Source organism: Oncorhynchus gorbuscha, linkage group LG03, assembly GCF_021184085.1.
Source record: "Oncorhynchus gorbuscha isolate QuinsamMale2020 ecotype Even-year linkage group LG03, OgorEven_v1.0, whole genome shotgun sequence".
Classification (NCBI taxonomy): Eukaryota; Metazoa; Chordata; class Actinopteri; order Salmoniformes; family Salmonidae; genus Oncorhynchus; species Oncorhynchus gorbuscha.
The window spans coordinates 45,601,130-45,626,333 of record NC_060175.1 but is presented as its reverse complement, the minus strand read 5'-3'; the positions used below and the strand labels follow the sequence as shown (position 1 = coordinate 45,626,333).

At 43.2% G+C, this 25,204-nt stretch overlaps 1 protein-coding gene across 1 annotated transcript in view; it reads left to right on the top strand.

The window, feature by feature from the left end:
• Positions 1-23,564: 23,564 nt before the first annotated feature.
• Positions 23,565-25,204, top strand: part of LOC124031426 (leucine-rich repeats and immunoglobulin-like domains protein 1) — a 49,017-nt gene continuing 47,377 nt past the window's right edge. The window contains exon 1 of the mRNA XM_046342649.1: positions 23,565-24,769. Coding sequence (XP_046198605.1) covers positions 24,567-24,769 — 203 coding nt within the window. The 5' untranslated portion in view covers positions 23,565-24,566. The remainder of the gene's footprint in view (positions 24,770-25,204) is intronic.

Below are 25,204 nucleotides of genomic sequence, written 5' to 3'. Positions count from 1 at the left end.
AACCATTGACATTAGCTAGGGGAGATCTGTCTCTCCTCCCTCTCTGGTATACTTTCATGATATGTGTGTGTGTGTGTGTGTGTGTGTGTGTGTGTGTGTGTGTGTGTGTGTGTGTGTGTGTGTGTGTGTGTGTGTGTGTGTGTGTGTGTGTGTGTGTGTGTGTGTGTGTGTGTGTGTGTGTGTGTGTGTGTGTGTGTGTGTGTGTGTGTGTGTGTGTGTGTGTGTTTCTGTGTGTGTGAGAGTGAGAGAGAGAGAGAACACAAAGTGAGTTTGCAGGCTTCAAAGCTAAGATTCTTAGAGACATTGCCTTCAACTCTGAAATGTGATTCAATACACATCAGAAGGAGCAAAACATCTGCTATGCAGATTATACTTTTAAATCTGGCTGAATGTCAAACAGGCCTGAAATGTACTTTTGTTATTACAGTAGTATTACTAATTGTTAACCCTGCTGTTGTGTTAGTTTCATGTTAATTTATTCTGTGTTCCCGGTCCAAAATGACCGTCCCCATTATAGCTGATTATAAGTCCATAGTAATATATATATTATCATCTAATGTTGTGTTAGCTGATTTTATCAACTCAGGTTCTTGTGAACATTACAAGTTATGAACATCTATTTGCTATTTATGGCCTCATTGACCTGAGCTCATACAAATCGTTTTTGAGTAACAAAAAGTTAAAATGCGTTGATTATTTTGACTACAACAAATACTCAGATAAAACATATTGTGATATTTATCACAGATTACTTCGTGTCCAAGTTTAACAAGGACTCTATCCTCCTCACCAGTGTCATTTCCAAAAATACCTCTTGCAACCCCTATTACGAACCTATTCAACCTCTCTTTCGTGTCGTCTGAGATCCCCAAAGATTGGAAAGCTGCTGCGGTCATCTCCCTCTTCAAAGAGGGAGACACTCTAGACCAAAACTGTTATAGACCTATATCCATCCTCCACAGCCTTTCTAAAAATCTTCTAAAGCCTGGTATATCTCTCTGGTGTCCCCCAAAACCAATTCCTCCTTTGGCCGCCTCTCCTTACAGTTCTCTGCTGCCAATGACTGGAAAGAAATACCAAAATCTCTGAAACTAGAAACACTTATCTCCCTCACTAGCTTTAAGCACCAGCTGTCAGAGCAGCTCACAGATTACTGCACCTGTACATAGCCCATCTATAATTTAGCCCAAACAACTACCTCTTCCCCTACTGTATTTATTTATTTTGCTCCTTTGCAACCCATTATTTCTATTTCTACTTTGCACATTCTTCCACTGCAAATCTATCATGCCAGTGTTTTACTTGCTATATTGTATTTACTTCGCCACCATGGCCTTTCCTTTGCATTTACCTCCCTTATCTCACCTCATTTGCTCACATTGTATATATATGTCATGCAGGTGAAAGAGGACCCAAAAGCGACTTGGCGAAAACAGAGTCTTTAATCCAGTAAAGTAAATACAATCAAAAAACACAACTTTCACTCGAAATGACGAGGACAAACTGGAGACTCGATCTTGAACAGCAGGTGAACAGCAGGTTGCCTCGGGAAGGCACTTGAACCAAACAGACTCAGACACCTGCTCACCACGCAGCATCTGAGGAAAACACGACACGACAGGGCGATACACAAACACAGCACGGTGAATTCTAGACAAGGAACCGACAGGGCAGAAACGAATAACAAGGAGAGAAATAGGGACTCTAATCAGGGAAAAGGATCGGGAACAGGTGTGGGAAGACTAAATGATTGATTAGGGGAATAGGAACAGCTGGGAGCAGGAACGGAACGATAGAGAGAAGAGAGAGCGGGAGAGTGAGAGAGGGAGGGGGAGAGAGAGGGATAGAAAGAGGGAAAGAACCTAATAAGACCAGCAGAGGGAAACGAATAGAAGGAGAAGAACAGGGACAAGGCATGATAATCAAAGACAAAACATGACAATATACTTATTTTTCTATTATTATTGACTGTATGTTTGTTTTACTCCATGTGTAACTCTGTGTTGTTGTATGTGTCGAACCCTGTATAAATAAAAATTCTTATCGGCAGACTCAATAGCCTTGGCTTCTCAAATGACTGCCTCGCCTGTTTAACCAGCTACTTCTCAGATAGAGTTCAGTGTGTTAAAATCGGAGGGCCTGTTGTCCAGACCTCTGACAGTCTCTATGGGAGTGCCACAGGGTTCAATTCTCGGGCCGACTCTTTTCTCTGAAAACAGCAATAATGTCACTCTAGCTGCTGGTGATTCTCTGATCCACCTCTACGCAGACGATACCATTCTGTATACATCTGGCACTTTGGACACTGTGCTAACAAACTTCCAAACGAGCTTCAATGCCATACAACACTCCTACTGAAGCCTCCAACTTATTTTAAATGCAAGTAAAACTAAGTGCATGCTCTTCAACCGATTGCTGCCAAGCACCCTCCAGCCTGACTAGCATCACTACTCTGGATGGTTCTGACTTAGAATATGTGGACAACTACAAATACTTAGGTGTCTGGTTAGACTGTAAACTCTTCTTCCAGACTCACATTAAGCATCTCCAATCCAAAATGTAATCTAGAATTGGCTTCCTATTTCGCAACAAAGCCTCCTTCACTCATGCTGCCAAACATGACTATCCTACAGATCCTTGACTTTGGCGATGTCATTTACAAAATAGCCTCCAACACCCTACTCAGCAAACTGGATGTAGTCTATAACAGTGCCATCCGTTTTGTCACCAAAGCCCCATACACTACCCACCACTGCGACCTGTATTGAGCTCTTTGCTGGCCCTCACTACATATTCGTCGCCAAACCCACTGTTTCCAGGTCATCTATAAGTCTTTGCTAGGTAAAGCCCTGCCTTATCTCAGCTCACTGGTCATCATAGCAACACCCACCCGTAGCATGCGCTCCAGCAGGTATATTTCACTGGTCACCCCCAAAGCCAACACTTCCTTTGGCCACCTTTCCTTCCAGCTTTAAGCATCAGCTGTCAAGGCAGCTTACCGATCACTGTACCTGTACACAGTCAATTTGTAAATAGCCCTCCCAACTACCTCATCCCCATATTGTTACTTATTGTCTTGCTCCTTTGCACCCCAGTATCTCTACTTGTACATCATCATCTGCACATCTATCACTCCAGTGTTAATGTTAAATTGTAATTATTTCGCCTCCATGGCCTATTTATTGCCTTACCTCCTTAGTCTTCTGCATTTGCACACACTGTACATAGATTTTTCTATTGTGTTATTGAATGTACATTTGTTTATGTGTAACTCTGTGCTGTCGTTTTTGTCGCACTGCTTTGCTTTATCTTGGCCTGGTCACAGTTGTAAATAAGAACTTGTTATCAACTGGCCTACCTGCTTAAATAAAGGTGAAATAAAATAAAAAATTATGATCAAGAGCCTCACATACAGTATAGTGTTTGGTCATTGTGTTGCCACAGAATAAATTGTGAGCAATGACTCAAAAAAGCTTTATATACCAGAGCTGTGAGAAAAGTTTTATATATTATTGAAACAATGGTTCCCGTGGGGGAAAGATGCTATTGGGGAAATGTTCCCGTGGGGGTTGCCATGGAAGCCAAGAAGGGGATTGAGGTGTGTGTGTGTGCTCAAACACACATGCATGCGGGGGACTGGGAGAGGAAGTGTGTCCATCTGATGAATGGGCATGTGCCTGATTTTATACACTAATTGTAGTCTCACCCATTAATTTATAATGACTGGTCATTCTTGACCGGGAACACCACAGCTATACAAAAGTTAAATAAAACACCCACAATTTTATGAAAATCTTCCAAACGTATTTGTGTGTTCAGATGCCCTGTGTCTACAAAGTCATGGAAACTTATGACAATCAGATTAAATGAATTACATTTTTCAGAGAGAAAACTTGTAAATCGGTCGAATTCGACCGGAACACAGCAAGAGGGTTAAATATTATACCAAGCTCAATATATCCAGCAGAATATACTTTAAACTCACTTTTAACCTTTTTCAACATTCGCAAAACAGAGAAACACCCTAATTAAGCGGTGAGTGTATAGGCTCAGGACTTGAGGAATGAAGCAGTCATTGAGCTCAGTGAATGGTGAAGCTGTCGTCTGTCTGCTGTGTTGTGTTGAACAAGATGGACGTCTCTGTGAGAGCCTCATTCCGTCTCCTGCATTCACAACAGCACCAAATACCAAATATGGGACCTTGGTTAACTCTATAAAAGTGTATGGGGCCGCTGTCACTCTCTCTTTCTCCGTGTTGAAGTGGTCTGTTGGGCTACATGGGTTTTTGGTTCACAATTATTACCACATTCTCTTATTGAGTCGTGAAATGCGATGGAAGTATTATGTAGGAACTGTTAAAATGGTTTATTATGCTATGGAAAAGTAAATGCTTAAAAGAGATAGTAAAGTTATCATTAATGTATCAGTATTTAGAAACTTGTTGGGTTAAACATCATGAAACTCTAATCAGTGGCTTCTCGCTATATTCTCCGAAGCACAACTGCATACCCCTCAGTGTTTAATCTTGAGGAGAGGATTCAGTAGAGTAGAGCCCTCATGTATTTCCCACAGTCCATTGCACACCCAGGAACACAGCACAGCACACAGCCCCCAGCGCTACACTGTGGGTCCTAAGTGTGCATAACGTGGCAGCCATTATACCATTAGCTGCAGCAAAGGCCTGGGGGCAGCCAGGCAGACAGGCAGCCAGGCAGCCAGGCAGACAGGCAGACAGGCAGACAGGCAGCCAGGCAGCCAGGCAGACAGGCAGCCATACACTCAGCAGCCTCATCCAACGTACGGTTGGCGACTGGAGAAGTCTCTGACATTACACCACTAGGGGGGTTATACAGAGGACGACAGTTGTCAGGTTAGCTCGGGATGAGACTGTGCCACGGTTCGGATAAGGAAAGAGAGGTGGTGTAGGCTTGGCCCTAATGTGCTCTCTGACACCTTGAATTGGAAGACAAGAGGACAATGCCAAAGGACTATTGTCTTGTGTCCAGTCTATGGAGGAAGGTTGTATGACAAATTCAAATTTCCTAGGCTTCTAGGTATCTTGCCTAGTAAGCATCTCTTTGTTCATGCTTTGTCCTGTAACTTAACCCCAGGATCTATATGCTTGTAACTAGGGCTGTGGCAGTCACATAATTTTGTCAGCCGGTGATTGTCAAGCAAATAACTGTCGGTCTCATGGTAATTGACCATTAATTAACGTAAACACATCTCCTGGCTTCCACACACGTCACTGATGCAGACCTTTGGAACATCTTCATTTTAAAAAGTCTAATAAATCCATGTAATATAGCCTACACCTCCACAATAGATCCATGATTTATTTTAGACTGTTCTAAAGAAGCATGTATGAAGAAAATGTAGTCTATTGCAGAAGAACAGAATGGCATACTCTGAGTTGTCCTTATGTTAGGTCCTGATCTGGCTATGCCAAATGGCTGTGGGCTACATTAGTTCATAGGGATGCACGATATATCGGTGAACATATCGGAATCAGCCGATATTATCTAAACACTACCAAGTACTCTATTTTTCAGATGCTGCCCTACCGGAGCTACACAATAATGGTGTCCCTGCTATTAGCCTCACAACATACATACTATGAAAAGCCGTTTGGGTCTTTGCATGTCAAAAAAGATACAAAATGTAAAAAATGTAAAAAATGTAAAAAAATATACAAAAAAGTTTGCAAACAAGCAAACACCGGCCACGAACGATGTGTCTACAATACTGCAATGGTAATAAAGCATAATTTGTTTGACCGCAACTTCTGGGGTAGCTAGCTTTAGCTCGGTACCTAGCTAGCACCAATACAACCAGCCTGAAAACAATGACCAGTAGAAACTGCAGTCATTTTCATTATTCTTAACAATGATTTAGGAATCCTTGTGATTAACTATTAGCTAGGTTGCCACTTGTTGTTCGCCTGTTGAAATTGAACTATAGTTCATGAAAATAAATAGCTAGCCATCTACTTAACCCTATTGCCCAAAGCTATAAGCAGCCAGCTAGCTTCATCTGGCTAGTGAGGCTCGAGCGGACCAGGTTATGTGTTGTAAAGCTATCCACAATAAGGATTGGGCACAATATTGGAATTTGCAGTTTGCCTTCAAAATAAAAAAATATGTAATTGACAGTGATGCAAATGAATACAAATAGTAGAATTATGCCATACTTTTATTTTGAAGGTTAACCGCAAAGACCACTATTGTGGCTAATCCTTATTGTGGCAAGCTTCACATAGATGCGTCTGACCACCCATTAATCAAATAAGAACTGTCTTGTAAATTAAGGTTATTTTAGATGATGACACCTAGCTATATAGTTAGATAGCTACTGAAACAGATTATGCCATTTTTCTATGTTTTTGGGGAAGAACATTGTTTGCATCCATGAGCTAGCTATCTTTTATTTATGACCAGCACTGTAGGTGCGCGATACAACTTCACCAGCATCACAGCATACGTATCGATGGATCGTTGTGACATATGAAATACGAGTGATAGTGTAATCAATATGTAATAACTACGTAAAAAAATGTATGAACTCGTTAAATTATTATGTGACGTGCAGTCTTATTCAAGTCCTGATTGGTTAATAAGCTTATTTGACATGTCAAATAGTGTTATTTGATGTGTATCTTTTTTGCTAAGACCCAAGCGGCATTCCATAGAAATCCTGGTTGAGAATGAAATGACAGAACAAATGAACAACAAAACAGCACAGCAATAGCAGTTGAGAAGTTAAAGAAATAGGTACTCCTATGTGCTTAATTGAGTTATTAATGTAACTTTAGTTGTTCTCCAAACATTGGGATAAATGTTTTGATTTTTAATACATTGTAAGGCTGCATGATGTGACTCTAATGATGATTCGAAAAAATAGCTTGAAAGGCATGAGCTCTGCTTTGTTTTTTTTTGCCTCAGGCTGTACACACTACATCAGTCACTGATTCACAATTTGACAAGCACTTGAAACTGTCAAGAATTTCACATAGGCATTTGTGCGGTCGTAATACACCCTAAAAAAATCCATGCCGTTTGCGGCCAGTGGCCATTGCAATTCTCCCTGAGTGCTGCGTGCTCCATCATGTGATTGGGTCTCTCGCAGGCTACAAGTGAAGACAGACACATCGGAGACAACTGTGCACGTCCAAGGTGCATATTTATCTGTCCACATTTACTTTTCGTCAGCCAACAAGATGAGTAGGCCTAATGAACAGCAAAAGCACTAGCCTATGTCAATCTACTATCCCCGATAGTACAAAGGTCGATCTATTTTATTGTGTGCGAGAAATAAATATTCCAAACATAGTCTGGGACAGTTGTGGGATGCGATAGATGCCAAATTAATACAACCACTAGCATAAACAAAAACTTTTTATGCAATGTGGCTGACGCAACAGATCAGAAGCGTGTTGTTTTTCCCACATCTTTGCTCTCTGCGCCTGACTCCACACCTCTTCACTCATAATTGTGACAGAAGCCCGCACCACGATATGGAGTCAGCAGGAGCAGCGACCACTCCTCTTCCCACTATGGAGGAGAGAGTCCAACATCACACATCCATCCTCCATCGCCTAGGATCAGCGATGGAACGGATGATGGAGAGGATGGATCGTTGGGAGAGGAATGGTTTCCCTACTACTCCACCGACCATCCCACCAGCAACTCTACCATCTGCCCCATCTGGATCCGGTTCCAGCGCTCTGCTCATGACGCCTCCGAGGAAATACGATGGAACAGCGACAGGGTGCCAGGGATTCCTGCTGCAATTAGACCTCTACCTGTCCACCGTTCGACCGGCCCCCCTCAGAGGAGGAGAGAGTAGGGGTCCTCATCACCTGCCTGTCTGGTAGAGCCCTGGAGTGGGCTAATGCGGTCTGGAACGGGCCCGACTCGGCAAGAGACAACTACTCAGAGTTCATCCGCCGTTTCAGGGCCGTGTTCGATCACCCTCCAGAGGGTCGTGCGGCAGGTGAGAGATTGTTCCATTTGAGACAGGGGAAGAGGAGCGCGCAGGACATCGCGCTGGAGTTCCGGACCTTGGCTGCGGGAGCAGGGTGGAACGACAGGGCCCTGATAGACCATTACAGGTGTAGCCTGAGAGAGGACGTCCGTAGGGAGCTGGCCTGTCGGGATACTACACTTGGCCTGGATGGACTGATAGACCTGTCGATCCGGTTGGACCATCTGCTAGCTGCTCGTGGACGTTCTGAAAGGGTCTTGTCAGTTCTACCTCCTGATCCTCCTGCCCCTATTCCGATGGAGTTAGGAGGTACCGCATCAAGGGAGATCGGAGGAGGAAGCTCCTCCTGTACCAGTTGTGGCCGGAGAGGGCACACGTCTGGTCGGTGCTGGAGGAATTCATCTGGGAATCATGAGGGCAGGCAGAATACTCATCGGTCACCCCAGGTGAGTAAGCACCACACTCTCCCAGAGTTTCCTGTTGGTCACATGTTTCTATTAATTTGTTTCCTAAATTATTCTCCTTCTCTCCAGCATAAGGCACTGGTAGATTCAGGCGCAGCTGGAAACTTTATAGATCGCGGACTCGCTCAGAGGTTGAGGATTCCGTTAGTTAAAGTAAACCCCCCTTTTCCCGTGCACTCTTTAGATAGTCGACCATTAGGGTCAGGGCTGGTGAAGAAAGCCACAATTTTGTTGGAGATGATTACGCAGGGGAATCACAAGGAGCGAATTAGTTTGTTCCTTATCGATTCACCTGCGTTTCCAGTTGTTCTGGGGATTCCCTGGTTGGCTATTCATAACCCTACGATTTCGTGGAAACGGGGAACTCTACAGGGGTGGTCTGATGAGTGTTCAGGCAGGTGTGTAGGGGATTCCATCGGTGCTACAACGGTGGAGAGTCCAGACCAGGTTTCCACCGTGCGCATTCCAGCTGAGTATAATGATTTGGCTATCGTTTTCAGTAAAAAGAAAGCGACCCAATTACCACCCCATAGGCAGGGGGATTGCGTGATAAATCTCCAGGTTAACGCTGCACTTCCCAGGAGTCATGTGTATCCTTTGTCTCAGGAGGAGAAGGTGGCTATGGAAAATTATATCACCGAGGCTCTGGGACAGGGGTACATTCGGCCCTCCATGTCACCTGTCTCTTCGAGTTTTTTTGTGAAGAAAAAGATGGTGGTTTGCGTCCGTGTATTGATTATAGAGGTCTAAATTCCATCACAGTGGGTTTTAGTTACCCACTACCTCTCATTGCTACGGTAGTGGAATCATTTCACGGAGCGCAGTTCTTCACTAAACTGGATCTCAGGAGTGCTTATAATTTGGTGCGTATTCGGAAGGGAGATGAGTGGAAAACTGCATTTAGCACTACGTCGGGCTATTATGAGTATCGCGTCATGCCATACGGTTTAAAGAATGCTCCAGCTATATTTCAAACCTTCGTGGATGAAATTCTCAGAGACCTGCACGGACAGGGTGTAGTGGTTTATATTGACGATATTTTGATCTACTCCGCTACACGCACTGCGCATGTATCTCTTGTGCGTAAAGTTCTTAGACGACTGCTGGAGCATGACCTGTATGTGAAGGCGGAGAAATGTGAGTTTTTCAAACAATCAGTTTCCTTCCTGGGTTATCGTATTTCTAGCTCTGGTTTGGTAATGGAGGGTGATCACGTTAAGGCCGTGCGTAATTGGCCGACTCCGACCACGGTAAAGGAGGTGCAGCGGTTCTTGGGATTTGCCAATTACTACCGGAGGTTTATCCGGGGTTTTGGTCAGATAGCTGTCCCTATTACCTCACTGCTGAAGGGGGGACCGGTGCGTTTACAGTGGTCAGCAGAGGCGAACGGAGCTTTTCATAAGTTGAAGGCGATGTTTACTAAGGCGCCGGTGTTGGCACATCCGGACCCTTCTTTGGCGTTTATAGTAGAGGTGGACGCATCCGAGGCTGGGGTTGGAGCTGTGCTCTCACAGCGTTCGGGTGTGCCACCGAAGCTCCGCCCCTGTGCCTTTTTTTCTAAGAAACTCGGGCCAGCGGAGCGGAATTATGATGTGGGGGATAGGGAGTTGTTGGCTATGGTTAAGGCCCTGAAGGTGTGGAGACACTGGCTTGAGGGGGCTAAGCACCCTTTCCTTATCTGGACTGACCATCGTAACCTGGAGTATATCCGATCAGCTAGGAGAATTAATCCTCGTCAGGCAAGGTGGGCCATGTTTTTCACCAGATTTAATTTCACTGTCTCATATAGACCAGGTTCCCTCAACACTAAGGCTGACGCGCTGTCAAGACTCTATGACACTGAGGACAGGTCCATCGATCCTACTCCCATCATTCCGGCAGCTAAGCTGGTGGCACCGGTAGTATGGGATGTGGACGCGGACATCGAGCGGGCACTAAGGGGGGAACCTACGCCTCCACAGTGTCCGGAGGGTCGTAGGTACGTGCCGCTGGCTGTTCGTGATCAATTGATTCGATGGGCTCATTGTCTACCCTCGTCGGGTCACCCAGGTGTTTATAGGACCATGAGAGGTCTTGAGAGGAAGTACTGGTGGCCCACTTTGAGGAGGGATGTGCGATTCTATGTTTCCTCCTGTTCGGTGTGCGCCCAGAGTAAGGCTCCTAGACACCTGCCAAGAGGTAAATTACAACCTCTTCCCATTCCACAACGGCCGTGGACCCATCTTTCGGTGGATTTTCTTACTGACCTTCCCCCCTCTCAGGGTAACACTACTATCCTGGTCGTTGTGGATCGGTTCTCTAAGTCCTGCCGTCTTATCCCATTGCCCGGTCTCCCTACGGCCCTACAGACTGCGGAAGCTCTTTTCACCCATGTCTTCCGGCACTACGGGGTGCCCGAGGATATAGTTTCTGATCGGGGCCCCCAATTTATCTCCCGTGTTTGGAGAGCATTTATGGAACGTCTGGGGGTCTCGGTCAGCCTTACCTCAGGGTATCACCCGGAGAGTAATGGTCAGGTGGAGAGAGTTAACCAGGAGGTGGGTAGGTTTCTGCGGTCGTATTGCCAGGACCGGCCAGGCGAGTGGGCAAGATATATTCCCTGGGCAGAAATAGCCCAGAATTCACTAAGCCACTCTTCTACCAACATGTCACCATTTGAGTGCGTGTTGGGGTACCAGCCGGTCTTGGCACCGTGGCATCAGAGCCAGACTGAGGCTCCTGCGGTGGAGGAGTGGGTACAGCGCTCTAAGGAGACCTGGAGGGCAGTCCAGGAGTCATTACGCCAAGCTAGTATAAGGCAGAAGAAGAGCGCTGACCGTCACCGCAGTGAGGCCCCCGTGTTTGCACCTGGGGACAGGGTCTGGCTCTCGACCCGTAACCTGCCTCTCCACTTGCCCTGCCGGAAGCTGGGTCCGCAGTGTATAGGGTCATTTAAAGTCCTGAGGAGAATAAATGAGGTTTGTTATCGATTATCACTTCCTTCTTATTATCGTATTAACCCCTCATTTCATGTGTCTCTTCTCAGGCCGGTGGTAGCTGGTCCCATGCAGGAGAATGAGGTACCGGAGGTTCCTCCACCCCCTCTGGACATCGAGGGGTCCCCGGCGTACAAGATACGAGCTATTCTGGACTCGAGACGCCGGGTGAGAGGCTTGCAGTACCTCGTCGACTGGGAGGGGTACGGTCCGGAGGAGAGGTGCTGGGTTCCGGCGAGGGATATTCTAGACCCATCCATGTTGAGTGAATTTCATTGCCTCCACCCGGATCGCCCAGTGCCTCGGCCTCCGGGTCGTCCCCGAGGCCGACGTCAGGAGGGGGGTACTGTCACGAATATTACCGAAGGTGACTCCCCTTCTTGTTCGGGTGGCGCTCGGCGGTCGTCGTCGCCGGTCTACTAGCTATCGCCGATCCGTTGTTCTGTGTTCGTTTAGTTTTGTCTAATTGGTAGCACCTGTTTCTAGTTTGGTTGTTAGGATAGGGTATATATAGTCTGTTTAGCCCGCTTCTGTTTCGTGCGGGCTTGTTCGTCTGTTTTGTTGGTTGAGTGTATTTTGTTGTATTTTGGGTTACACGCTGTCCGGTTATATTTCTGTTCATTTGTGTTTTCACTTTGTACATGTTGTGTTTCGGGACATTAAAGCGTGTTGTTTTTCCCACATCTTTGCTCTCTGCGCCTGACTCCACACCTCTTCACTCATAATTGTGACAATATGCTTAATATTAGGAAAGTTGAGAAATAAATATAGCGGGCCTAGCCTATAGAAAGCTGATCCTCCTCTTTTTAGTAGAGGCCATCACTCTGTTTTGCATTGATGTCAGAGTGACTAGAGGGACAAAAGAGTGCTGAGTACCAGGCAGTTAGCATGTTTGGTATGCTATGAAGGATCATCAGCAGCATCAGAGCTTGGAGAAGCCTAATTAACGTGACTAAACGCTCACTGTACAATGCTAATTAAATAATCTGCCGTTGATATAGACCATTCCAAGACCAATTATTGTTAGTCTATTTCAACTCATAGCCTAATGCTTGTGTGTATACTTTAATTATCTTTATGGAGTCCGATAAACATTTTAATAGGCTAAATGCTTAGTCTTATTACGAATCACATGTATTTATAATATCACGCCGGATATTATAGACTCCATTTCTGTCTCCATTTACACCCGTTCTCAGATTTACAAAAACAAATTAAATAATCTCCTTGCATCTTACATAAAATAGAGTCTCCAGTCGGAAAGTATTCAGGCCCCTTCCCCTTTTCCACATTTTGTTAAATTACAGCCTTATTCTAAAATGTATTATGTTTTTTTCCCTCATCAAGCTACACACAATACCCCATAATGACAACACAAAAACTGTTTTTTAGAAATGTATGCAAATGTAGTAAACAGAAATACCGTATTTACATAATACTAGAAAATGAGCTCAGGTGCATGCTGTTTCCATTGATCATCCTTGAGCTGTTTCTACAACTTGGAGTTCAGCTGTGGTAAATTCAAATGACTGGACATGATTTCGAAAGGCACACACCTGTCTATATCAGGTCACATAGTTCACAGTGCATGTCAGAGCAAAAACCAACCAATAAGGTCAAAGGAATTGTCCATAGAGCTCAGAGACAGGATTGTGTCGAGGCAGATATCTGGGGAAGGGTACCTAAACATTTCTACAGCATTGAAGGTCCCCAAGAACACAGTGGTCTCCATCATTCTTAAGTGGAAGAAGTTTGAAACCAACAAAACTCTTCCTAGAGCTGGCCACCCGGACAAAATGAGCAATTGGGGGAGAAGGGCCTTGGTCAGGGAGATGACCAAGAACCTGATGGTCACTCTGACATAGCTCCAGAATTCCTCTTTGGAGATGGGAGAACCTTCCAGAAGGACAACCATCTCTGCAGCACTCTACCAATGAGGCCTTTATGGTAGAGTGGCCAGGCGGAACCAGGACTCTCAGACCATGATAAACACGTTTTTCTAGTCTGATGATACCAAGACTGAACTATTTGGCCTGAATGCCAAGCGTCACATCTGGAGGAAACTTGGCATCATCCCTAACGTGAAGCATGGTGGTGGCAGTATCATACTGTGTGGATATTTTTCAGTGACTGGGAGTCTAAACAGGATCAAGGGAAAGATGCAACTTCTTCACAGTTAATGATACACTTAAAACAATGTAATATCAGATGAATTGCTTGTTAACATATGACACACACTGAGGGAGAGGCCATATCATTCTTTGTGGAGGTAAACAGAGATCATGTTACTTCAATTATATTGAATTTTACACCTCTGGCCTGTACTTTCATTGAGCACATTTGAAGGCATAATTTAATTTAAAACCAGGGGTCATTCTGATTTAGCTGGCTTATTAAACTAGTCAGTGGATTTGTAAATGCTCGATCCATGTGCAGTCAATGGTCAGAATATACATCGAGTGTACAAGACATCCGAAACACCTTCTTTTTCCATGACATAGACTGACAAGGTGAATCCAGGTGAAAGCTATGATCCATTGGATACCTGAATCACTGTAGATGAAGGGGAGGAGACAGATTAAAGAAGGATTTTTAAGCCTTGAGACATGGATTGTGTATGTGTGCCATTCAGAGGTTGAATGGGCAAGACAAAAGATTGAAGTGCCTTTGAGCGGGCGGTATGGTAGTAGGTGCCAGGCGCAACAGTTTGAGTGTGTCTAGAACAGCGACGCTGCTGTTCTTTTCATGTTCAACAGTTTCCCTTGTGTATAAAGAATGGTCCACCACCCAAAGGACATTCAGCCAACTTGACACAACTGTGGGAAGCATTAGAATCAACATGGGCCAGCCCGACGAATTGAGGCTGTTTTGAGGGAAAAGGAGGTGCAACTCAATATTAGGAAGGTGTTCTTAATGTTTTGTATGCTTAGTGTACGCTTATTCTTATGTGTTTACTGTATAAATGTATTACTTTCTCTACTTATAGAAGGCTAGTGCAAAGGTACCTGCACTCTATCGAACCTAGCTTTAACAAAAAACACCTGTAGATGTTGAGGTAAAAATATATTGCCCTGGTGAACAACATGTTTTACACAAAATAATTGCTAAGTCCTTTCTTGGGGCCAATGAAGTGGAAAATGAGAGGGACAGGAAAAGAGGAGAGTCTTGGCACTAATTCATTCACACTAAAAACACAGAACAAAGAATGCTGCCAGACAAAAGCTTGTTCACCAATGCGGCCACAAAACACAGAAGTCACCTTTCAAAGCTCTAACACGTTGCATTCCTATCCTGAGGCAGAACGAAAACTTTTCCATGCCATCGCTTCTTTTATGAAATAAATAGTCAAGGCGTATTAAAACAATCACAGCCAAATCAACAAAGAAGTCACCGTTCTCATCCCAACTGAAGGCTTGACTCAACCAGCGCAGTGTTCAACTTTGTCTTCGTGAGGACATGAGGGATGTAAGACATAGGTAAACACCTGTTGAAAAGAAATGGAAACAAACTGTAGACACGGCCCTGTTTTCAACAATGCATGCCTTCACTGTAGTTGACATTGACTGAGGTACATGTGCAATATACAAATGTTGGAATTGTGTGCCACGCCCACCCTTCAGCAGAGCAGTTCGGGAGGAGGATGCATCTCTCACCACCCTGCATTGGGTCACTGAGAAGCAACCCCTGGCCAATGACAGCAACTTGGCAGAACTGGGCGAGATTCACTCACTTCATTATACAAACAATGGTGAGATATGTAAATGTTAGTACACACTTTCAATAATATATAAAAAAGAAAATCCAGGCCATCTTGTTTGGACACCTGGGTGGGGAGGGGTTGGTGTTGTGGAACTCAACAGGCACATTGCACCACACTAAAGCCTTCTTTATTCAGCACACTCTTTGTTTTCACCTTCCTCCAGCAACAGGTGTTTAGTTCATGACCTGTGTGGAATAATTGTTCCTGGTTTTCCACAAACAGGTTTTCATGCCCCACAAATCTCAATCTTTCTCAGAAATGGTGATAGTGCAGAGTTCTCAATACACCGACCCAAATTGGACAAGTTTAGAGTGTATACAAGAGATTAAAAGGGATAAGTGTAAGATATAATAGTCCCCTCAGCAGTGACCTCAGAAGAGTTTACAAGTGGAACTTGGACTCCTTCCCAAGAGGGCTTTACTCTACCAGAGCACCATCTACCTACATCAGTGTGCCTTTGCTTCCCCCCTGTTGTCTCTCAGATCACGCATAACACCACTTAGCAAACAGCCTTGTATCTCAGGAGATGTCCAACTGTCTCTGCTTCCCATTAGCAAGGCATTTCCACACTCGCGCACACCCGTTAGCCATCCAGTGAGAGTATGACGGGTTGGCCTTGTTTCACGCCTCTCCGTTTTATCGTTGATGAATGGCTCAAGCAGATGGCTCGTTATCTTTGAAGAATCCAAGTAAGACAACCATGATAAATTGTTCTGGGCCTCACAATCCTCTCTTCCAGCCTCAATCCCTCAATAAACCGACAATGTGAAAAATAGTTATTTAACACACCAACACAATTCACCTCAGCACCATCCCCTCCTTACCAAGTCCAAACGTCTTTATGCATTGCACCTTCCTTTTAACTGCCTGCACTCCCTGCTTTCATCCTGTTCCAGTTGTACAAACGCATGGTATTGTTGGTGTTAAAAACATCCATGCACAGAGAGGGGGGGGGAGCTTCACTCATCTGGTGCAGTCATTACCCCCTTTACATGACACTCTCATGACAAACTCACGTCCACTCTCCCATCAGTCAACCTTCACACAGCCCAGAGTCAGACATGGATGGGGTCCACAGGGTAATAACAGATCCAGTTGTGGTAGCCATAGCTGTTAATGCCTTCCTCACACTGTGGATCCTCTCTCCCTCAGACCGTGCAGCCACACTCATAAATCAACCGTCCATGCAGGAGAAAAAAACCCTTCAAAGCTGTTGAAATATGTCTAACGTCTGCATGTGTCTTCAGTGCCAGCCAGGAATCAGGCTACATACACAGAATGCACACATGTGGTGCAGGATGGTGCAATTGACTTGCGATGTGATGGAGTGACTTTCACATTCCTTTCTTCACAGCATTTAGTAGTCATTCAGCACAGCCTTATCCAGTGGTGGAAAAAGTAACCAATATTCACACTTGAGTAAAAAAGTAAAGATACCTTAATAGACTCAAGTAAAAGTCACCCAGTAAAATATTACTTGAGTAAAAGTCTAAAAGTATTTGCTTTAAATACACTTTAAATTAAGTATCAAAAGTAAATGTAATCGCTAAAGTATACTTAAGTATCAAAAGTAAAAGTATAAATAATTTCAAATTCCTTACATTAAATTAAGCAAATCAGACGGCACAATTTCCTTGTTTTAAAAATGTATGGATAGTCAGGGGAACTCTCTAACACTCAGACATAATTTACAAACGAAGCATTCATGTTTACTGAATCCGCCAGACCAGAGGCAGTAGGTATGACCAGGAGTGTTCTCTAGATAAGTGCGTGAATTGGACCATTTTCCTGTCCTGCTAAGCATTCAAAATATAACAAATACTTTTGGGTGTCAGGGAAAATGTATGGAGTAAAAAGTATACTATTTTCTTTATGAATGTAGTGAAGTAAAAGTTGTCAAAAATGTAAATAGTAAAGTACAGAAACCCTAAAAAACTACTTAAGTAGTACTTTAAATTATTTTTTACCTGTGTACTTTACACCACTGCCCTTATCCAGAGAAGCTTCCAGTATGGATATTCAACAAAGTGTAAAACTTTGTATTATAGGTAAGAAAGACCCTTTGCATGTAATTTTGGTGAGCGATCTTTCTCTATCCCAAGTAAGAGTTTAACGACATGGTCCAGAACTTTGGTGACTAATAAATATGTTTGTTAAATCTCCCTCTTTTTGGCCGGATGTGTCAATTTGAAGTTCATACATGCATAATCTATGAGCAGAATTACTGTCTTAACTCAATTAGCCATGAAATCCCTAGTTTACAAACAACTGTTTTCTGAAAGCTGTGCTGTGCCATTTTCACTACATTTTCCACCATGTAGGCCAGCCCCCTAGCAATTTGAGTTGTAGACAATGAGCTTCAGCCACTCGCCATTTGAGTGACAGTTAGCAACATGCACACACAGCAGAGCAAGAGAGAGCAATGATGCAGTGTACATACCTGCAAATATGTGCTGTAGTACACCCTTTTCGGGGACCACCTTTGGCTCGTGAGAGCTACTTTCAGAACTACTGTCTAAAACATTTACAAAAGTACTGGAGAATCTCTTTAACATTAAGGTCGTGGGCAAAAATATTGTCACCCTTACACTTTTTTCAAGTAACTCACAATTTTCCCCAAAACATTTTTTTCTGTCACTGTTAATGTTACAGAACTTTATTTGTGATTCAGAACTTAATAGATCAATTTAATTCAGAAAATAAACAATTGGCATTGACAAAATGATTGACACCCTAGACTTAATATTTGGTTGCACAACATTTGGTCAAAATAATTGCAATCAAGCAGTTCCTATAGACATCAATGAGCTTCTGCACCTCTGTACTGGCAGTTTGGCCCACTCCCCCAGTTCTTCCAGATTTTTTTGGGTGCCTTCTACCAACTGCTGTTTTCAGATCTCTCCACAAGTTTTCAATGGGAATTAGATCTGGACTCATTGCAGGCCACTTCAGAACAGTCTAGCGTTTTGTCTTGAACCATTCCTGGGTCCTTTTTGAAGTGTGTTTGGGGTCATTGTCCTGCTGAAAGACCCATCAACTTCGACGGAGACCCAGCTGTTTGGACACTGGTTCCAACACCGGGCTCCAAAATGCCTTGGTATTCTCCTGATTTCATGATAACATGCACACATTTAAGGCACCAAGTGCCAGAACATCACTGAACCTTCTCAATGTTTGACTATAGGGAAGGTGTTATTTTCTTTGTAAGCTTCATTTGGTTGTTTTCTGTAAACATAGAGATGGTGTACTTTACCAAAAAGCTCTAATATGTTCTCATCTGTCCACGGGACATTCTCCCAGAAGGATTTTGGCATGTTCAGTTGTGTTTTGGCAAATTACAGTCAGGCTTTCTTATCTCTCTCTCAGCCGAGAGGTCCTCCGGGGTCTTGCACCGTATAACCCTCTTTCATTGAGTTGGCTACAGATGGTGAGAGTTGAAGCTGTCATACCTTGTGTCTGAATGTCAGCTTGAATCTGTGTGGCAGTTGAGTGAGGTGCTTTCTCCACCATTCAAACAATCCTTCGCTGAAATCTTCCATCAAGTTATCTTCCGCGGACACGTCCAGGGAGGTTGGCTACAGTGGCATGGGCCTTAAACTTCCTGATAACATTACGTACGGTGGAAACAGTAACATCAAGGTCTCTGGAGATGGACTTGTAACCTTGAGATTGTCCGTTCTTGGCTACAATCTTGTGTCTGACCTCCTCAGATAATTCTCTGGTTTACTTTCTTTTCTCCATGCTCATTGCGGTACACACAGTGACACAAAACAGGAGAATGAGTGCTTTTCTCTATACAAACTGGTTGAATTTGTGATTTTTATATTTCAGGCACCTCAATACCAAAGGAAAAGAGAATGACATGCTTGACATCTAATTATTTCTAACTACTTCTAGAAGGTGCCAATAATATTGTCTGGGATGTCTTTCCTTTATTTAACTAGGCAAGAACAAATGATTATTTTCAATGATGGCCTAGGAACAGTGGGTTAACTGCCTTGTTCAGGGGCAGAATGACAGATTTTTACCTTCCAACGCTCTAACCACTAGGCTACCCTGTCGGCCCATTTCTTTGTGGAATAAGCTAACATTTAGTAAATTATTCCAATTTTTTCGTTTTGTTCAACTGCAAGCTAAAGAAATAAAGAGTTTCTCTTAATGTGTACTATTTTCTACATTGTAGAACAATAGTGAATACATAAAAACTATGAAAAAAACAAATGGAATCAAGTAGTAAGCAAAAAAGTATTAAACCAATCTAAATATATTTTAGATTCTTCAAAGTAGCCACCCTTTGCCTTGATGACAGCTTTACACATTCTTGGCATTCTCTCAGCCAGCTTCATGGGGAACGCTTTTCCAACAGTCTTGAAGGGTTTCCCACATATGCTGAGCACTTGTTGGCTGCTTTACTTTCACTCTGCGGTCCAACTTACCATCTCAATTGGGTTAAGGTTGGGTGATTGTGGAGGCCATGAAGGCCCGATTCATGCAATCTCCTCTGTGGATCTGTTTTGGCGGTATGCAAATTGGAGTGGGTCTAGGGTTTCTGGGATTATGGTGTTGATGTGAGCCAATGTAGAAAATAGTAAAAATAAAGAAAGACTTGAATGAGTAGGTGAGTCCAAACTTTTGACTGGTACTGTATGTGGATACCAAAATGATCCAGAAGGGTTGGGTTAAATACGGGAAGACACATTTCAGTTGTAAAACTGATTAGGTATCCCCTTTCCCTTATTAAAAAAAGTGCAAGGGTGCCAATATTTTTTTGGCCACGGCTATCTATTGAGTGTTACATTCTTTGTATTATAAATAACATTTAATTTTGATGACATGTCATCCTTCATTGGACAAAGGTAAATTATAATTCTGTGACTGAATTCACCTTATACTTGTTATCAACCTGATTAATTTGAACATTTCTTTTGACTGATCCTCATGCACATTCACAGCTGGTACAGCAGCATCTGACTCCACAAGTCACACAAAGGTAATTTGCGCAACAAATCATTGAAAGAGGCCGCAGCACCAGATAAATCATATTAGAAAACATGTCTACAATATTCTCAAAATAGACCCCCAAAATACCTGATCCAAATGTAATATCCGTTTAAATAACATGAAAATGCAGAGCCACATATTTCAGAAGGCTATTATTGTACAGTGCCTTGCGAAAGTATTCGGCCCCCTTGAACTTTGCGACCTTTTGCCACATTTCAGGCTTCAAACATAAAGATATAAAAGTGTATTTTTTTGTGAAGAATCAACAACAAGTGGGACACAATCATGAAGTGGAATGACATTTATTGGATATTTCAAACTTTTTTAACAAATAAAAACGTAAAAATTGTGCGTGCAAAATTATTCAGCCCCTTTACTTTAAGTGCATCAAACTCTCTCCAGAAGTTCAGTGAGGATCTCTGAATGATTCAATGTTGACCTAAATGACTAATGATGATAAATACAATCCACCTGTGTGTAATCAAGTCTCCGTATAAATGCACCTGCACTGTGATAGTCTCAGAGGTCCGTTAAAAGCGCAGAGAGCATAATGAAGAACAAGGAACACACCAGGCAGGTCCGAGATACTGTTGTGAAGAAGTTTAAAGCCGGATTTGGATACAAAAAGATTTCCCAAGCTTTAAACATCCCAAGGAGCACTGTGTAAGCGATAATATTGAAATTGAAGGAGTATCAGACCACTGCAAATCTACCAAGACCTGGCCGTCCCTCTAAACTTTCAGCTCATAGGAGAAGACTGATCAGAGATGCAGCCAATAGGCCCATGATCACTCTGGATGAACTGCAGAGATCTACAGCTGAGGTGGGAGACTCTGTCCATAGGACAACAATCAGTTGTATATTGCACAAATCTGGTCTTTATGGAAGAGTGGCAAGAAGAAAGCCATTTCTTAAAGATATCCATAAAAAGTGTTGTTTAAAGTTTGCCACAAGCCACCTGGGAGACACACCAAACATGTGGAAGAAGGTGCTCTGGTCAGATGAAACCAAAATTGAACTTTTTGGCAACAATGCAAAATGTTATGTTTGGCGTAAAAGCAACACAGCTCATCACCCTGAACACATCATCCCCACTGTCAAACATGGTGGTGGCAGCATCATGGTTTGGGCCTGCTTTTCTTCAGCAGGGACAGGGAAGATGGTTAAAATTGATGGGAAGATGGATGGAGCCAAATACAGGACCATTCTGGAAGAAAACCTGATGGAGTCTGCAAAAGACCTGAGACTGGGACGGAGATTTGTCTTCCAACAAGACAATGATCCAAAACATAAAGCAAAATCTACAATGGAATGGTTCAAAAATAAACATATCCAGGTGTTAGAATGGCCAAGTCAAAGTCCAGACCTGAATCCAATCGAAAATCTGTGGAAAGAACTGAAAACTGCTGTTCACAAATGCTCTCCATCCAACCTCACTGAGCTCGAGCTGTTTTGCAAGGAGGAATGGGAAAAAATGTCAGTCTCTCGATGTGCAAAACTGATCGACATACCCCAAGCGACTTACAGCTGTAATCGCAGCAAAAGGTGGCGCAACAAAGTATTAACTTAAGGGGCTGAATAATTTTGCACGCCCAATTTTTCAGTTTTTGATTTGTTAAAAAAGTTTGAAATATTCAATAAATGTCATTCCACTTCATGATTGTGTCCCACTTGTTGTTGATTCTTCACAAAAAAATACAGTTTTATATCCTTATGTTTGAAGCCTGAAATGTGGCAAAAGGTCGCAAAGTTCAAGGGGGCCGAATACTTTCGCAAGGCACTGTATGCCCTCAACCGCCCATAGTTGCAGTCAAGGAAACATCAGGGACTTGTAGTGTCTTATCATGCATAAATGTGATCATACCTCTGCAGCGCCCACTCTACAATTGTTGCATTATCAACTGAGTTGCAGTTGGTAGGCTGTTTAATAGAGCATAGACTGTCCATAAGGGACTATCCATATACAGTGGGGCCTAACATTGACCAACAAACTTTTTCAACTTTTTAAAATCAAATGTATTAATGTCTCACCCCACCTGTGGGCTACGGTCTATGCTTAGGCCTACACTTCTGATGCAATGCAAAGCAATGTGATACCTATAACTATTCATTCCAAAAGGAAGGAGGAACTCACAGGACCGCCTGCGGTGCTGCAGGTGTGAATATCCATGTCCCCAGTGTAGTGATTAATTGCATGAAAATTCAAGACTTATCCTAACACGAAGAGATTACAATAGCTCATACAGAGTCAATCAATAGGACCTGTCATAGCCACGCAAAAATGTGAAGGGAAAAAACTGTTCCCAGGGCCAAAAGGGCTCCACCAATTTATTACAGATGTGCATTTTGTGACAAGGGGTGGACATGACTTCACCATTTGGGAAGAATTATGTGCCATCATGACACCCATTATAGGGAACCCCTAATTTGCGTAAAGATCATTCGGAATACACAGTCACAACTCAACTTCAACAAAGATACTTTTTGTGTGTTTAAACTAGGAAAATAGCAACATCTTCGCATCTAATGGATACAAATTGTACTTATATCTGTATTATAACAAGTCATTACTATAGAACAATCCCTATGCCACTTGTTAATAACAAACAAAGCTCAAATCAAATTGTATTTGTCACATATGCCGAACACAGTGAAATGCTTACTTACAAGCCCTTAACCAAAAATGCAGTTTTAAGAAACACAAGTGAAGTAAAAAACAGAGAAGTAAAAAATTTAAATAACAAATAGTTAAAGAGCAATAAAATAACAGTAGCGAGGCTATATACAAAGGGTACCGGTACAGAGTCAATGTGTGGGGGCACAGGTTAGTCTACTATGTAAGTTTGCATACTGAATGCAACAACCCAGGTTACTTGGGTACGAAAACATCAGATTTACTTTAACGTTTTTTAGGATCGAAAACTACATTATTCATAGTATCCAAATGATATATTTACAGAAATTTCACTCTGGGAAAGGGGATACAACTAAATGCTTCAAACCGAAATTTGTCTTCCACATTTACCCCAACCCCTCTGAATCAGAGGCGCAGGGATGACTTAATCAATGTCCACAGCACCTGGGGAGCAGTCGTTGTTGGGGGTTAATCAACTTCCTCAAGGGCAGGCAGATTGTTCAATCCTTGTCTGCTTTGGGATCCGACCTGCGTCCTTTCTGTTACTGACCCAACACTCTTAACCGCTAGGCTACCAGCTATCTTTTCTGGATGGCTATCATTAACGATTATGGAGCTTTAACCTGGTCATTGTCCCTTTAAAACGCGGTGAGAGTGAAGGGAGGTGGTGCGGTTTCACACCCGGGGTGGGAAACATGGGTGGGGTCAATGACTGGTTGACTGGCAGTCAGAGTTTGCGACGCCTGTAGAATCCACAACAACCAGTGAGATTAGGAGTTTAACCTTTCTTCAAATTTGAGCCAATTGCAAGGGAAAATGGGAGGTTCCCAAGTGCTGTTGTGCATCCAACGTGGGACTATGGAACGAAGACTGAAAAGAATTAAGTAAAAAAAATAAAACAATAACTCATGGTGGATAGGGTCTGAAGTTGGGACTGAACCAGGCTCCGAACGCCGAGGTTTTCTGACCATAGACTACATCTGATAAGCATTTACTAGGAACTACACTAACTCGTCGAGTGTGCGGCGAAATTGGGATCAATCGGCACAAAGTGTATACTTTTTGGGGTGTTTTGTAGCGCCATAAACGAGAAGTCAACGATAACTCGTTTTCGGCACCGATCTCACCTCTTTCGAGTGCTTCATTTGCGTACCAGAGTAACGCCGTCAAAGTTTTAGCCAACATTCCAAGCGTGCGATGAAGAGAAGATACATTAAAGAGTTTGTTCCGAGTGCCACTGCCGATGCAATCCGCATAGGCTAGTATTTGGAAAATGTGTGTCACATGTATATTTGACATGAACGCAATCTTAAATTAAGAGCCCCTGTTGATGTTTGCCATGTTTTTGTCTCTGGCATTTTTAGGCTATTGATGTTTCCCCAAAACTAATCGCTTTGCCAAGAAAGGATCCTCATTTCAACCTTTTATGGACAAGTTCAATTTACTTGTATATTATTTAATGTCTGCTTGACAACTTTATTGTAGCCTTCTTGCTTCGTAAACCGTGATTCACCTTTGATTTCAGCACACATTGGACAAAAGTTGGACTGGGAACTTGCGTCTAAACGACTCGGTTATTTGGAAGAGTAGACCAGTTGTACACGCCACAGGTGTTAGTTTTTTCTACATTTTACCACAACGCAATTTGTGATATAATAGACCGCACTATCTCTAAAACGGAACCAGATTTCCAATTTGTGGATACGACGAGAGATCAGTGGCCAGCGCGCGATTAAACTTGATACAAAATGGCGGCGTCCCTGGGACGAATTGGATCGGTTTCTCACTATGGTTTTTATTTAGTTTTATCGCTGGAACTGTTAATCAATTACGGCTTGAGTTCCGATTTACCATGTGCTCAGAACTGTACCTGCACTGGAGATTCTGTGGACTGTAGTCATTTGGATTTGACAGATACACCGCTGGACCTGCCCATTCAGACAGTTGCCCTGTAAGTAGCCTCCAGCCGCCTTATTAATTGACCACCCCATATGAGGATGAGATTCAACCCATAGCAGAATAAGAGAAAATGTTGCCGAAGTAGCCCACACCAACTCGCGGAGCCTTTGTTGCAAGGTCGTAAGCGAATGTATCAATTTGCTTTTATGGTGTGGAAATTTTCTTGATTGCATGGTTGTCTTATTATTTTGTAGCCTATGCCTCACATGTAAAGCATCGCAGAACACCATAACCTAATAGGCTATTTATTCGTGGACTACAGGGGCGAACTGGGACCACACCTGCCCCAATTTCCTCCTTGAGGCCCCCACACCGGCCCAATATTTTCCTTGGGGCCCATATCTTGTGCTGGATAATGATAATCTTTCTGCAAAAAAAGCCCACGTTAGACAGCTGGGCTAAAAATGGACTAGTCCATCTGGCAATT